General features: G+C 42.9%; 1 protein-coding gene across 2 annotated transcripts in view; it reads right to left on the bottom strand.

Annotated features, from left to right (window-relative positions):
- Positions 1–2,369: 2,369 nt before the first annotated feature.
- si:ch211-203d1.3 (protein phosphatase Slingshot homolog 3) overlaps positions 2,370–16,085 on the bottom strand; it is a 47,947-nt gene continuing 34,231 nt past the window's right edge. For both annotated transcript variants that reach the window (XM_061251062.1, XM_061251063.1), the window contains exons 11-17: positions 12,425–12,471; positions 11,532–11,678; positions 5,241–5,441; positions 5,022–5,163; positions 4,776–4,880; positions 4,067–4,204; positions 2,370–3,870 (exon numbers count right to left, since the gene is read on the bottom strand). In XM_061251062.1, coding sequence (XP_061107046.1) covers positions 3,616–3,870; positions 4,067–4,204; positions 4,776–4,880; positions 5,022–5,163; positions 5,241–5,441; positions 11,532–11,678; positions 12,425–12,471 — 1,035 coding nt within the window. In that variant the 3' untranslated portion in view covers positions 2,370–3,615. The remainder of the gene's footprint in view (positions 3,871–4,066; positions 4,205–4,775; positions 4,881–5,021; positions 5,164–5,240; positions 5,442–11,531; positions 11,679–12,424; positions 12,472–16,085) is intronic.

Below are 16,085 nucleotides of genomic sequence, written 5' to 3'. Positions count from 1 at the left end.
GACCTTAGGTGGTGGTTGGTAGCCTAGCTGGCTACTTTAGGCTGACTGTACTGTAGTGCATCACAGATTGCCGTGAGAGTTAACGTTAGTGGTCTGAGGATCTGGACAGGAGTGTGGTCGCTGGTCACACAAGTGTTTGTGATTTATGGTATATTATTTGAGTGACTTTTATCTGCATCATTTAAACTGTGACGGATGTGTTGCTTAAGAGTATAGCACTGTGGGTGTGTGTTTAAAGTGTGGGTGTGACAGCAACATGGAGAGCCAAAAGTGTTCTTTGAAAATTGTTAAAACAACAGCAAAAGATTCACTATCAAAATACTTTTGGACCTTATTGTGTGTGTGTGTGTGTGTGTGTGTGTGTGTGTGTGTGTGTGTGTATACCGTACATATGTACAGACATATATATACTCACCAAGCACTTTATTAATAACATTTTTACTTTATCTAATCAGCCAATTGTGTGGCAATGCATACAATCATGTAGATATGGGTCAGGAGCTTCAGTTAATGTTCACATCAACCATCAAAATGGGTAAAAAATGTGATCTAAAGATGTTGTTACACAATGCAATTTCCACACAACTTTGATTGCGGCAACTCATTGCTTGTGAAGGACTCTACGTGGAGGACAAAACACCGTTGGTTCCCTCCAGCAGCCCTCCCAGGATATTGGACTCCTGGCCAAGGCTCTGCAAATATACAGAGGTAAAGTCTTCACTTTCTCCTCATTAGGTTCAATTTAAGGTGGGTGTTGGCTGGATGAAAATGAAGGAAATAATCTTGCAGTCTTGAATACCGGTTAACCATTTATTGACCATGAGCTCATGGGAAGTCCGTTCACCTATGCAGAGGATTCAGGAATTCCCTGAACAAAGACAGACAAACATATTTATAGCTTCATATCTTCTCCTCCTTACTAACAAACCAATAAACCATGGTGACACCCTTCTGTTTATGGCTTTTCTATGGTCATTAGACTGTTCCTAGCTTGCTACATACTCAGTTCCTACCATATGTGTTGGGGGTACTCATAGACCACTTATGTTACTCCTTTAATTGTGTTTATTGAATTGACTTGATATTTAATTTGTTTTTCTGTGAACATTTTTCTTTTTGTCCCTTTATCAGTGTTATTCAGCATAATTAGCCAAACAAAAATTTGTAAGAATTACAGAAGCCTTGTTTCCAGATGGCTTTTGTGTAAGTTGAATACAGTTCCCTCATAGTATTGGAACAGCAAGGCCAATTCCTTTGTTTTTGCAATACACCCTATATATTTGGTGTTGAGATGAAAAGATGAACACGAGACAAGTGGTCTCAGTGTTTATTTCCTGGTATTTACAACTAGATGTGTTAAACTACTTACTTTCTTACTTGCAATAACTGCGTCAAGCCTGCAACCCATCACCAAACTGTTGCATTCTTCTTTTGTGATGCTTTTGTGATCTCCACAGGGTAGGGGTTAAGGTGTTTGTGATGTCACTGAATTATGTTTTCGGGTTTTTCTTCACATCTCTCACAATGTTCCCGTCATTAACTGCGGTTGATTTCCTTTGTTGACCTGTTCGAAGTCTGTTGCTCAGTACTTTTCTTTTTCAGGACATTCCAACTTGTTGTATCAGCTATCCCCAATGCTTCTGCAATGGATATGATCGATTTCTCATCTTATCTAAGCTTCAAAATGGCTTGCTTTTCTCACCCAGCAAATCCTACACACATTGGGGCAACTACAACCAACCTACCAGGGCATTACACCACACATTTAAACCCCTAGACCACAGAACTTCACAGCCACTGGTCCAATGATCCTGGTCTCAGCTTAGGAACAGCCCCTTTCAATTTAATATAGTACACTATATCACTCTATTAGAAATATATGGGCTTCTTGGTAATTATACTTTACGGGTCTGACCAGTCTGGCCAGTCTGTCGTCTCTCATCAACAAGAGTTAAACAAGTTTTTGTCTGCAGAACTGCTGCTCCCTGCATTAATTTAGTTTTTTACACCATTCTTTGCAAACTCTAGAGACTAGTGTAACTTAAAAAACAATCATTCCACGGCGGTCAAAGTCACTTAGATCAGATTTTTCCCCATTCTGACAGTTGATGTGAACATTAACTAAATCTCCTGACCCGAATTTACGTGATTATATGCATTACACTGCTGCCACACAATTGGCCGATTAGATAATCACATGAATAAGTAGGGGTAATAAAGTAAAAATGTTCCTAATAAAGTTCTCAGTGAGTGTTTTTTCATCATTTCCTTGAGGGAACTTTTCTTGTGGAGCTTTATGGTCCAGTCATTTAAAGTTGAAGTTTAAAGTCTTGCTACTGAATGAGTGCCTCATAGGAACAGAATCCAACTTGTTTTCTGTTTGAGAAGGACTTTAATGAATTCGTAAGTTTACAGATCCTGTGGCTTAATGCACTCACACATACATTAATGCACTGGCAAAGCACAGAGAGAAACAAATGCATGCAAGTACATGGCCAAACGCTTTAAAAAACACACAACATGACAAACGTATAAACATGCAAACATCCAGGCACATGGAACAAAAATATAAAACAGTAAGGCACAGTGGGAGAAAAAGAAAGTGGTAAATCCCAAAAAGCCACCACCACATATGGTCATACCCTTACAGTTACTATAAACAGGGCCAAGAGGTTTTGTAGCACCAGCCCATTGTTCCGGATCCAAGGCACCAGCATAGACAAGCTGTGGGCAGTACAGTGACTACAGAAAAATATGCTTCAAAACTATTGTATAAATAAAATAAAAAACAGACTGGAGGTGACACTGCAGTAATTGTTTGCATTCCACACGATGCACGTGAGGAGCATTGGATTCAATATATTCAGCATGCCAACTCTCCTTCAGTGGCACGTTATCACCATATACTCGCTAGTGTGTGCTCTCAAGATGGCGGAACGCTTTGGGTGGCGACAGTTACAGGGAGCGAAAACAAAGAAATGGCCCTGATAAGTATTAATTCCCAGCATAGTTTCACATTCTTATAATGAGACCGCTTAAAATAGTATTATTGCATAGATCTTCATAAAGAGAAGGGTGACAGGGAGAAAGGGGGAGGGGAAAAAGATGAGAGAGAGAGTTCAAATTGCTACAGCAGCAGAAAACCAATAAGTCCAAAATAAATACCTAATAGAGTGGTCACTGAGTGTAGATGTCTGGGCTATAGAATGAGTGTGTTGGTATAGAATGAGGGGGTTCCCCATAAAACACTATGACCTAATATAATACTGTAAGAGCTAAGGTACACAAGTGAGGCATGCACTGGGCGTGCTGAAAACAAATACTGTGCTTCTGTAAATACTACAGGAGCAGCTTGGGGTTGGAGGATTGTTTGGAGATGTTTTTGACTTTGACACCCCTTCCATACCATCAGAATTATCTGATGTTATCTGGCCTCATCAGACCAATTAGCAATTTCTTATGGCTGCATGTACATAACATAATAAATGGCAACAGATTGTGTACAGAATTGTGTTTTAACAGCACTCACAATGCAACACTTCCCTGGCTGCCTGTGTCTCACTGGTTTACGCATTTTGATCTCTCTCTCTTAGCATCTCTTTTCATCCACTCATCTCACCCACTTTTTCCCTCCTCCATTCTCTCTCCATCACACCCCCCCTCTCCTTCTCTCTTCTCTCCTGCTTCCTTGTCGCTACCAAGCAAGGAAAGCCCCACCCTGTTCTGTCCCCCGGCCCCACTGCTACGTGGTGATTGACTACGTGGCTCAGGGGACACGTCCACATGGGCCCTCTGATGAACGAGGCCCTTCCGGCCCTGGCTCTGGACCCGCCTCCGTTGCGCCGGTGACTTCTGCTGAGTAGCATCCAACTGGAGTGTGGGTGGAAGCAGGAGAGTAACATGAGCACCACAACACTTCTACATATCCAAAAAATTATAATTGTCTTTTCATTGGATGAAGCTATGGCCAATCAGTTGCCATGGAAGAGATACCAGACTATGGGGTCCATCCCGGAATCAGGATGAGCTACCCAGCAGACACTACCCTCTCCATTTCGATCCTGACCTGCTCCCTCTCGCTCTCTCTGCCTTCCTCCTCGCCCGGCTCACTAATGGACTGCAGGAGGGAGAATAGGTTCATCCTCCCGCTCCGACTTGGACTCTTTAGGTTCATCCTCCCGCTCTGACTGGGATTCTTTAACAACTGGGGGGGGGGATACAGAAGGGAAAGATGGAGAGATAAGGAGAAGGTAAAGAGTTAGTGTTCCTTTCAAAGACTGACACATTTAGGCAACTTGTTGCAATAGAGTCACCACAGATGTTATTTTGTTTGTTAGAGCACGGTCACGTTTTTTTCAGTTGAGTTTATTTTGATTAAATGCTTAAATGATGTATGCAGGCATTTTTAAAATCACCGTCAGTGTAGCTGTTTCTTAAATATGGGGCTAAACTTATATGGGCAAACACGTCCAGTGACGTAACTCATCGAAGTCAGAACTGTTTGTTTTGAGAAGTTTTGCCCCAAATTTAGGAAAAGGCTACACTGACTGATTATAAAAATGCCTACACACATTAAATCATTTAAGCATTTAATCCAAATAAGCTCAACTGAAAAAAGTGTGACAGTGATCCTTTAAGTATACGTTACTCTATAGCCAATCAGAGGACCTACACAGCACATGTAAAACTGTACAGCCAATCAGAGGACCCAAACAGCACATGCAGACACTGTACAGCCAATCACAGGGAGGTAGTGGTGTAGAGAGAAGTGCTACCGTGTCGCTGTCCTGGAGGTTGATATGGGGGGTGTCCTGATGGGGGAAAGGGGTCAGAGGTTGACTCTGCTGGGAAGCAGAGGGCAGTGTTGAATCTGGGAACACCTATGTAGAAAAAGAGAGATAGAGACAGATAAGGAAAGAAAGGTAAAGAGAAAGGGTAGAAGTGAGTAGAGATGGCAGTTTATTACTATAACACGATTATGGATTATTTACCCAAACCACATGATGGCAACTCATCCATACCTCCTTTTCTTCTTCTTCATATTCCTGTTCATCTGGGCTCTCCTCCTCTTCCTCACTCTCTCCTTCCTCCCTGCTGTTCTCCAGGGACTTCCTCAGCTCCCGTGACTTCCTCCTCTTCCAGAGGTCACTGTGGCGCTGCTGACTACAAAAAAGGAGTAACCCGATGTACACACAATAAAACACACTCACACCTGAGAACACAGACATACTCACACTCACCTGGCCTGCAGAATCCCACTGTAAGTGTGTAGTTGCTTCATGAAGCCATCATTGGGCTTTATCACATGACGTCTCTCCTTGACATGGGCCAGGGCGTAGTCCAGCGGCCACTGCTGCTGCTTCATAGCATAAGCCAACACGGTAGAGGCTGAACGGCTGACACCCATCTTACAGTGCACCAGCACAGCCTGTCCACTCAGCCTAAAGACCAGGAACACTCAGTGAGGCTAAAGATATCAAACACCAACAGAGACTCTCGGGGAGACGCTAAAGATACAGTTGTGTTCAAGAAAATAGCAGTACAACATCAGTAACCTGATGAACCACTGTTATTAGTAGTAGTGATATTTCTGCATTCCAAATACTTTACTTGTAGTTGTAGTACTGTAATAGAAAAACAACAGACCCAACTGTCATGACATGCACACTGCTTGTTCTGAGTAATCGACTCATTCATTGTGTTCAAAATAATTGCAGTGCAGAGTTTAATTACAGAATTAATGAATTCTATGATAAAACAGGTGTCATTTATTGTCCTTTATTAAGGAAGAAGGGAAGCAAATGTTTCACACATTGTTATAAAATATATTTCCTTCTGAATTGCTAAGTAAAATGGGCCGTTCCCAACATTGTTCGAAGGAACAACGTCATTTGATTAAAAGTTGATTGGAGAGGGGAAAACGTATAAAGAATTGCAGCAAATTATAGGATGCTCAGCTAAAATAATCTCAAATGCTTTAAAATGGCAACAAAAACCCGAAACAAGCGGAAGAAAACAAGCAACTACTGTTAAAACAGATCGAAGAATAGTCAGAATGGCAAAGATTAAGCCATTCATCAGCTCCAGAAAGATCAAAGATGATCTACAATTACCTATAAATGCTGTTACAGTCAGAAGACGTTTGATCGAAGCTAAACTATCAACAAGAAGCCCCCGTAAAGCACTATTGTTGAAAAAAAGGGCATGCAGAATCGGTTAAAATTTGACAAGGAACACATTGATTGGCTCAAAGAGAAATGGCATAACATTATGTGGACTGATGAGAGTAAAATTGTTCTTTTCGGCTAATTCTTCAGCCTGGGCTGAAATACCTGTTTCTAGGTGCCAGAAGTAGATTGACTCGATGCAACGCAGATACGCAGCAGTTATCAAAAACAATGTTTATGCAACTAAATTCAGTAATTTAAAGTGAAGTTAAATCTTTAAAGATTTCTTCAGTTTATATAGTTTGAAGAGAGTCTGAAGAGAAAAATGTCAACTTTTTTAAATTAATTTTTTTAAACAGATTAATATTACTTTTCTTTGCTTCCTGTAAAAGAATAATGCAGACTTGATACAAGTTGCTAATGATTTGATTTGGAATTGAATGTGTAATGTTTCCACTATATTTGAAATATTGAACTAAAAGCTATTAAAAAATATCAGCAAAACTTTATTCAGTTTTTTAACACACTGCTATTTATTTGACCACAACTGTATCAAACACCAGCACAGACTCTTAGAGAGACGCTAAAGATATCAAACACCAACAGACTCTCAATCAGATGCTAGGCTCTTTTTTATATCCGGTCCATGGATCAAGAAGAACCTAACTGGACATTTTTAGAAAATTAGAAATCCAGCCTATTTTTGGTTCCCAAAAGACGAAATGTCCAGAAAATAGCATTTTCAGCGTAGCAAAACATATGAAATACCAGAGACAATATTCCTTGACGAATACCAGAAACATTATTCCTACAGAAAATTACCAACCTTCTCTCTGAGTACTAAATTACCCCAGAAATTATATGGTTATAATAATAATTTAAAAAACTTTATTTCATAAAGCATCAAAGAAAAAAGGCAGTCCAATAAACCCACTGAAAGCCCATAACGAATCACCAACTAGAATAGGTGGTGCAGGCTGTAGGCAGCCATTGAGAAATAATTTTACTTCAGCCATCATCATATTACTAGCAACATTGGTGATCTTTTTGTCACTCTCACTACCCAATGTAATGTTGGCATTTTAGGTTCGGCACCTTATCTTCTTTACTTGTGCATGGCTCTCCCCTTGATTTAAAGCAAGATGTTAATTTAGAATTTGTCTCGTACTTCTTAAGCTTTGAATATATGTTAGAATATATACGGTGGTGCTCGAAAGTTAGTGAACCCTTTATCATTTTCTGTATGTCTGCATAAATTTGATCTAAAATGTGATCACATCTTAATCTAAGTCCTAAAACTTGATACAGTGAACCCAGTACAACAACACTCTTTTGTAATTGAGCAAAATTATCAAACTACATTTCTATCAGATTAACGTCCGGACTTTGACTCGGCCATTGCAAACCATTGAATACTTTATTAGGTTCATAGTTCCATCGATGATGGCAAGCTGTCCTGGTCCCGAGGCAGGAAAGCAGCCCCAAACCATGATACTGCCACCACCATGCTTTACGGTTGGGATGAGGTTCTTATGTTGGAATGCAGTGTTTTTTTTTTGCCAAACATAACGCTTCTCACTTAAACCAAAATGTTATATTTTTGACTCATCCGTCCACAGAACATTCTACCAATAGCCTACTGGCTCATCCACGTGGTCTTCAGCAAACTTTAGACGGGCAGCAATGTAGTGGTTTCCTCTTTGAGTAGTGGTTTCCTCTTTGCTATCGTGTCATGCACACCATGCTTGTTCAGTGTTTGCCTGATGGTGGACTCATGAACACTCATATTAGCCAACGCAAGAGAAGCCTGTAGATCAGGGGTCTCAAACTCAACTGGGGGCCGCTGGAGGTAGAGTCTGGGTGAGGCTGGGCCAAAAAAATGGTTTCAAGTATTCCAAAAAAAAAAAGTACAACTGATCCAATCTTCTCAATCTTTATTATTAAGAGTTCTTCAACATGAATGGGTTCTTCAGAACATAGGCTTCTCTTGCCTACTGTGCAGTGCAGAGCAATGGCCTCCTCCACACCCTCCTCTTCCAGTTTTCTTTGAACAAGTGCCACCAGTCCATTTCTTCTCCCTGTCATTGCTGGCGCTCCGTCGGTTGTTATTCCAGCAAACCTCTTCCATGGCAAACCGGCATCCACAATGGCATCACACAGCTGGCGGAATATCTCCTGAGTCTGTCCATGCATTAGAATCACTGTGAGCAACTCCTCCATCACTTCAAAATTGTCGTCAACACCATGGACATACATTGCGAGCTGTGCAGTGTCAGTGATGTCTGTGCTGTCATCAAGAGCGACTGAGTATGCACAGAAACGTTTGGCTTTCTCACGCAGTTGATCATATATGTTACCTGACAGGTCAGAAATGCGCTCTGCCACTGTGTTGGCTGAAAGGCTGATGTTGCTAAACTGACCATTCTTTTCTGGACAGACTATACTTGCAGCCTGTAACATGCATTTTTTGATGAACTCGCCTTCTTTGAATGGCTTTCCCGCCTTAGCAATCATCTCACTCACCACGTAGCTAGCTTCGACTGCTGCATCATTCTCTTTGCTTGCTTTCTTGAAGAAATCTTGTCGCCTCAGTAGACATGTTTTAAGATTGGCGACCCGGTTCTCTCTCTCATCTCCCTGGTATTTTGCATACTCCTCAGCATGTCTAGTTGAGTAAATGACGTCTGATGTTGTATTCCTTGTGCACCGCAACTTTCTCTGTGCATATAAGACACGTTGCGGTGCCCCTGTGCTCAACAAAAAAATATTCCATCTCCCACTTTTCCTGAAATTGTCTGTGCTCGTCGCCAACCTTTCTCTTCATGGCAGGTTTTGAGAAAGACATGACTGGGGCTGGGTGATTTTTTTTGATGAATAAGTTTATTTAAAAAACAACTCCAGCCATACACTGACAGGATATATTTTCCTTCCACTTGGTGTCGCTCCAGAATCACGTTTCAACCAAGTGACTAACGTTGCTAATTCGCATTGGCTAACTTGACAACAAACGCCACTGGAAGCTGTCATGAGCCTGAGCTATGGTAGCCCATAAGTGATTAAAAAATATATAAAAGCCCAGGGCAAGCGCGGCAAGTGCAACGACTCTGCAAAAAGGTGCGTTTCAGAAAAACTCGTGGGCCGCACTGACTCTAAACTTTGATGTCAAGTAGGGGGCCACAAAATATTGTTGAGGCCCGCGGGCCGTGAGTTTGAGACCCCTGCTGTAGATCCTTAGATGTTACCCTGGGGTTCTTTGTGACCTCCTGGAATATTATATGCCTAGCTCTTGGGAGTTATTATACTCTCATGGGGAGAGTGACGATGGTGTTGAATTTCCTCTATTTGTAGACTATCTGCCTAACAGTGGATTGGTGGAGTCCAGATTGTTTAGAAATGGTAACCTTTTCCAGCCTGGTGAGCATCAAGAACTTGTTTTCTGAGCTCCTCGGGAATCTCCCTTAATCGAGCCATGGCACAATTCCAGAAAGCTGTGTGGTGAAGACCAGAGTTTGCTAGTGAAGACCCAGATTTCAATAGGGCAGGGACCACTTCACACCTGAATGTCATTCCATTGACTGAAACATCTAACAAATAAATAAATTATAAAAGAACGTTTCTCATGTTTTTTGATGAACTGGGTTCACTTTATCAAGTTTTATTACTCAGATGAAGATTTCTAGCACCACTGTACAGTGTGATCTGCAACTAAACTGAAGACTATGACTTTCATAAACGTTTGCTTTAGATGCAGTTAGTAGGCCTATGCGAATAAGGAGGAGATGCAAAAACATTTGATTTTATTAAGTGTAGTTCTATATGTATTATATACTACATGAACATGTATTTTTGTACTGTAATTACCATTAGATGCAAGCGTATGATTGATCAAAAAATGATTGAGGACATCCTGGGGATTTATAAATGTTGCGTATGCACAAAAGAATGCGTACGCCACTTTCTAAGCAAACTTTGGCATTTACAAAAAACAAACTTGACGGGAAAATGTGCGGTCCTCCACGGAAACTCTGACCCATGCGTACGCACATTAACTGGAGAAATGAGAAACTGCGACTCCGATGGCAATTGGATGAAACGCGAGAAATGGTGTGAAATTGATACCACTGTGTAAAATAAATCGAAATATTATCTCTCACGTATCATATATAAAGAGTTAATTTGCAAAAACGGATAAAAGCCTCTCTTACAACGAATAAACAAACAGCTGTTTGATTGATGCTCCCTGGAGTGCCCAAAAAATATGATTTAGGATGATAAATGTAAACGGAGATGTTGTTGTAAAATAATCCCTCAAATATGTAGACGAATTGTTAAACAATACTTCATGTTATTAAATGTATTCTCATAAATAATATGGTGAACAGTCAGACAAATTACGCTGCACTGATGCCGTTTACAATGCGTCAGTCGGGCAGATACGAGTGCATAGTTTCATATATTGTTATATTCATAAATTATGTTTTAAAATGTGTTTATTGTTATGGATTTTTGTTTGTTTTATCTCTTAATTTTGTAACTGTGTTTTCAATGGTGCTAGACAAATAACGTGTATTATTATCATTATTATTATTATTATTATTATTATTATTATTATCATCGTCATCATCACATTCGTTGTGCAGAACTGTTCGTCATTTACAATCAATCAGGATAATTCCCACACCTGTAGCTTTTCAGATGCAATCAAATGGCTGAAATCCCTTTTCTTGGCCTTCTTTTCAGCGTTTGCCATTGTCGTCTTCGTGAAATGCATATTCATTAGGGGTGTTTCACTGCCTATTTATAGGCAACTGTGGGCGGGACATGAAGCTGGCAAAGGTGCGCCACATTTAGAGTTGATTGTGATTTATAAAGGAAAACTGGCGTGGGACGTGCGTATGCACTGTTTTATAAATCAGAATATTTTTGTGAGTATGCACATCCTGGGTTTCATGCGTACGCAACCTTTTGACGTGAATCCGATGCACAGTTTTATAAATGAGGCCCCTGGGCTGCAGCCCATGTTGCCTATTGGTTTAGCGCGGCTGTGTTTGGTAAGCATTGGCTGTTCTTCTTAGTGCTGCACTTTATTAACTTTTTAGAGACGATTTTTCATGTTTGCCTGCCTTATCAATGAGTATCTGTCTTCCTAACTTCAAGCAGCGCTTCTTTCAGTTGTTTGATTGATATCAAACATCAGCACAGACTCTCACAGAGATGCAAAAGATATACAGTGGAAAATATACAATGGAACAGAAGAGTGCAGTGCTTCACATGCAGAATTTTGGCAGAGCTGTTACCCTTTGCCATGGACGTGTTAGCAGGGGGACTGGGGACCTGAGTGGGAGGTAAGGGTTAGAGTTATACCTGGCCTCGTTGATGAAATTGTAGGTGGTGTTCCAGTGAGATAGTAGGTCGGTGGACTCCACGTCGTACACACGGATATTCATGTAAGTGAAGGAATCTGGGAAGAAGTTGTCTATCTCCATGGTAATGTTCAAAATGTATCCAACACTGCCCACACAACAACAGCATGTTATTAAAGCATGTTATTAACCACACTATAAACACAATCTACACCAGCACACGCACACACAATATCTCCATGTCTGAAACACACACATCCGAAAACATGCACATACCCACACACACATTATCTCTGTCTCACACAAGCATGCATGCACAGACACACAATATATTCTAAAATAAAAGCACTTTAATAGTTATACTGTGTTGTCATTTATATCGCTAGTTGAAACACTTTTCCTGAAACTATACATTGTTTCTCAAACCAAAGTTGTCAAGTGTTTTTGCAAAACCTCAAAAAAATGAAAAGTTCTACGAGTTATCTCCCGACTGACTTGACTGGGTCACAGGACTGACAGTAATTTATTCCATCTATTTCTTTTGTTCTTTCTTTGTTATTTATCTTCCACTAATGTAGGAATCCAATCTGTCACCATTCAAAATAATTGAATATATCAAATATAGAAGGGAAAAATAACTTTTGACGCTTGACTTTTGAGAAAGGCTTCTCCACTTCTCCATTCACTTGCATAATTCCCACAATCAGGAATCCTCGACCTAATTAAAGGTAAAAATTAGGCTTAGCCACAGTTCAGTGGGTTGGAAAGGTCAGAGAGGGTAGTTGACTTATGTGAGCTTTCCAGACCATCACAACCTAACATTTTATAGGATCTCTCAATGTCACAACACAGACACATATACGCACACACACAAGCTTGAATGAGAAGTATTACTTGTTTTTCTGCAGCTCTTCAAAATTGGCAGCATTCCATTCAGAACCCTGGAAATGACAGACAGTCTGAGTATTCTTGTATGGTTCCCAAACTCAGTCCTGGGTACGCTGGTTTTTGCTCTAACCATAATTGCAATCTCAGAATATTAACAAGCAGTTAATTTGGCTTAATTGACCATCACAAGTCAGGTAATGGGTACACAAACATACATAAACAGTTAAACATACTGACAGTTCCAAAAGTGCATTTTTTCCACTAGCCGTGTGTACTCGAAGACCTCCAGGGAACTTAAGTACTGTTTCTGTGTTTTTTGCGTGTGAGCAGTAGGTTATAAGGAAACCTTGTTAGTCCATCAGCAGTTGTAGATCTGTTGTCAAATTACTGCGTTAGTTAGACCAGGTGTTTTGCATTTTCTGTCATTAGTTAGCAAATCTCGTGTGTTTTTTCACCAGCCGCCGGCAGTTTCGCTCGGGTCTGTTATTCTGATTAGGTGATCAGAATCAGTTAGATACTTTGGACGCTGCAATTGTTAGGATCATTTTTAGATCGCTAGTTTGCATTAGTAATTAGCAGTTTATATAGGCGTGCTCAGAGCTCCGTCCCATTTTGGAATGGTATGTTGTGTCAGCACCCCATTACGGTCTGCTCTCTCCCCTTCAGAACGCGCTTCCAGCGACGTGGCCCTCCACGACGACGGAACCCCACCAACCTCTGCTACCCCTCACTGACCCCCTGTGACAACTTCACAGTTGCAGGGGGGCTATGGAACTGTCAGTCTGCCACACGGAAGGCTGACTTCATTACTGGTTATGCCTCCCTCCTGTCCCTACAGTTCCTTGCCCTCACCGAGACCTGGAATACACCAGAGAACACTGACACCCCCGCTGCCCTCTCATCCTCCTCCTCCTTCTCACACACCCCCCGGCCCTCTGGCCGTGGAGGTGGCACTGGCTTGCTGATCTCCCCTTCGTGGAAATTCTCTGCGTTTTCCCTCACTGACCTATCCCTATCCACATTTGAATGCCACGCTGTCTCAATTACTCACCCCGTTAAACTTTATATTGTCGTTGTTTATCGTCCACCAGGTGCCCTGGGAAGTTTCCTTGATGAGCTTGACACTCTACTCAGCTCATTCCCTGAGGATGGCACCCCACTCCTGGGAGATTTGAACATCCACCTGGAAGCCTCCCAGTCTGCTGCCTTCTTACCACTACTTCACTCCTTTGACCTCTCTCTGCAGCACTCTCCCCCAACTCACAAGGCTGGAAACCTTCTTGACCTGATCTTTCTGAGGAACTGCTCCTCTTCTAACCCCACTGTTACCCCTTTACACAAGTCCGATCACCACTTCATTTCCTTCTCCATCCCCCTGGCTGCTCTACCTCCCTCCCTTTCTCTCACCCCCACTGTTTCTGTCCGATGTAACCTCCGCTCTCTATCACCCTCCTCCCTTGCCCCCAGAGTCACCGCTTCCCTCCCTCCTCTTCAATCCTTCTCCAAACTACCCACTGATTCAGCATCTTCCGTGCTGCTTTCCTCTCTCTCCTCAGCCCTTGACTCTCTCTGTCCTCTTGTCTCCCGGCCTGCTCGATCCTCCCCTCCCAGCCCATGGGTTTCTGACCTTCTACGTTCCTCCAGGCCAAGCCTACGTGCAGCTGAGAGGAAGTGGAGGAAATCTTCCTGTCTTCCTACCAGTCTCTCCTGGCGGAATTCTCCTTCGCTATCACCACTGCCAAAAGAAATTACTACCAAACAAAAATCTCCACTTCTAACCCTCGTCAACTGTTCTCCATTTTCTCCTCTCTCCTCAGCACACCTCCCCCACCATCTCAGTCCTCGCTCACTGCTGATGAATTTGCGGAATTTTTTGACGAGAAGGTTGCAGATATCCGCAGCACCTTCGTGACCACCACCACTTCTATGCCTGCCTCCATTTCTGTGTCTGCCCCGTTTCTCCTCTTTCTGTCCCCTTACAGATGCTGATGTGTCTCACCTCCTGCTCTCCCACCGCCCTACTACTTGTGCCCTGGACCCCATCCCCTCAAACCTCTTTCAGGCAATCACGCCTTACATCCTCCCGTTTGTCACCTCCCTTGTTAACTCCTCTCTGTCCTCTGGCTGCTTTCCCTTATCATTCAAGGGGGCCTACATCACCCCGCTCCAAAAGAAACCCACTCTTGACCCCTCCTGCATTCAAAACTACCGTCCGGTATCTCTCCTTCCTTTTCTATCCAAATCCATTGAACGAGCCGCCTCCAACCAACTCTCTTCCTTCCTCTCTCAGAATAACCTGCTGGTCCCCCGCCAGTCCGGCTTCAGACTTGGCCACTCGACAGAGACTGCACTCCTCTCTGTCAACGAGTCCCTTCAGGCTGCACGAGCAACCTCTCTCTCCTCTGTCCTGATCCTTCTTGACCTCTCTGCGGCGTTCGACACGGTCAACCACTCCATCCTCTTAGCCTCCCTGGCATCTACAGGGATCTGTGGCACAGCCTTAGAGTGGATCCAATCTTAGCTCTCTGGCCGGTCCTCCCAGGTGTCCTGGGCTGGAGGAGTGTCAACCCCTCGCCCCCTTGTTACAGGAGTCCCCCAGGGCTCAGTTCTTGGACCCCTCCTCTTCTCCATCTACACGAAATCCCTTGGCCCCGTTATCTCTGCTCATGGCATCTCCTATCATTGTTATGCCGATGACACCCAACTCTTTCTCTCCTTCCCCCCATCAGACACACAGGTCTCTACCCGTATCTCCGCCTGCCTGAGAGACATCCAGAGCTGGATGGGCAACCACCATCTAAAGCTCAACCCAGATAAGACGGAGGTGATCTTCATCCCTGCTTTAACCTCTCCCTTCTCTGATTTCTCCATCTCACTAGGGGATACCACAGTGACCTCATCCCCTAGTGCAAGAAACCTTGGAGTGGTGATGGACAACAGGCTATCCTTCTCCAAGAACATCGCTACGGTGACCGGGGCGTGCAGATTCTTCCTGTACAACATCCGGAGAATCCGACCCTTTCTCACCACCTACTCCACTCAGCTCCTTGTTCAAGCAATGGTCCTGTCCCGCCTGGACTATTGCAATTCTCTGCTGGCAGGCCTTCCAGCATCAGACCCCTACAACTCATCCAGAATGCTGCAGCCCGTCTGGTATTCAATGTTCCCAGACATTCACATGTCACCCCCCTGCTCAGCAACCTCCACTGGCTGCCAGTTATGGCTCGCATCAAATTTAAAACTTTGGTGCTCGCATACCAGGCAGTTAAAGGATCAGCCCCTGTGTATATTCAATCACTTATCAAGACCTATACACCAACAAGACCCCTCCGTTCTGCCACTTCGTGCCATCTGGCGCCTCCCCCTCGCAACACCTGCACTTCACGCTTAGGACTGCTGTCTGTCCTGGTCCCACGGTGGTGGAATGACCTCCCGGTGAATGTCAGAACGGCAGAGTCTCTGACCTCCTTCAAGCGCAGACTGAAGACCCATCTCTTCAGGCTACAATTTTCCCTCCCCAACTCACAATCACTGTGATTAGCCTTAGACCGTAATGGCACTTATGTATAGATATCGTTACTTGTATAGGTATTGTTGTTTTTATTGGCTGTTGTTGTATTCTAGCTGCCAACAGTGGTATGCTAGTTTGAATGTTGATTGTACTCCT

The sequence above is a fragment of the Conger conger genome, chromosome 8 (genome assembly GCF_963514075.1).
Source record: "Conger conger chromosome 8, fConCon1.1, whole genome shotgun sequence".
Classification (NCBI taxonomy): domain Eukaryota; kingdom Metazoa; phylum Chordata; class Actinopteri; order Anguilliformes; family Congridae; genus Conger; species Conger conger.
Note: the sequence above shows the minus strand (reverse complement) of the source record. Positions and strands in the feature narration are given on the sequence as shown.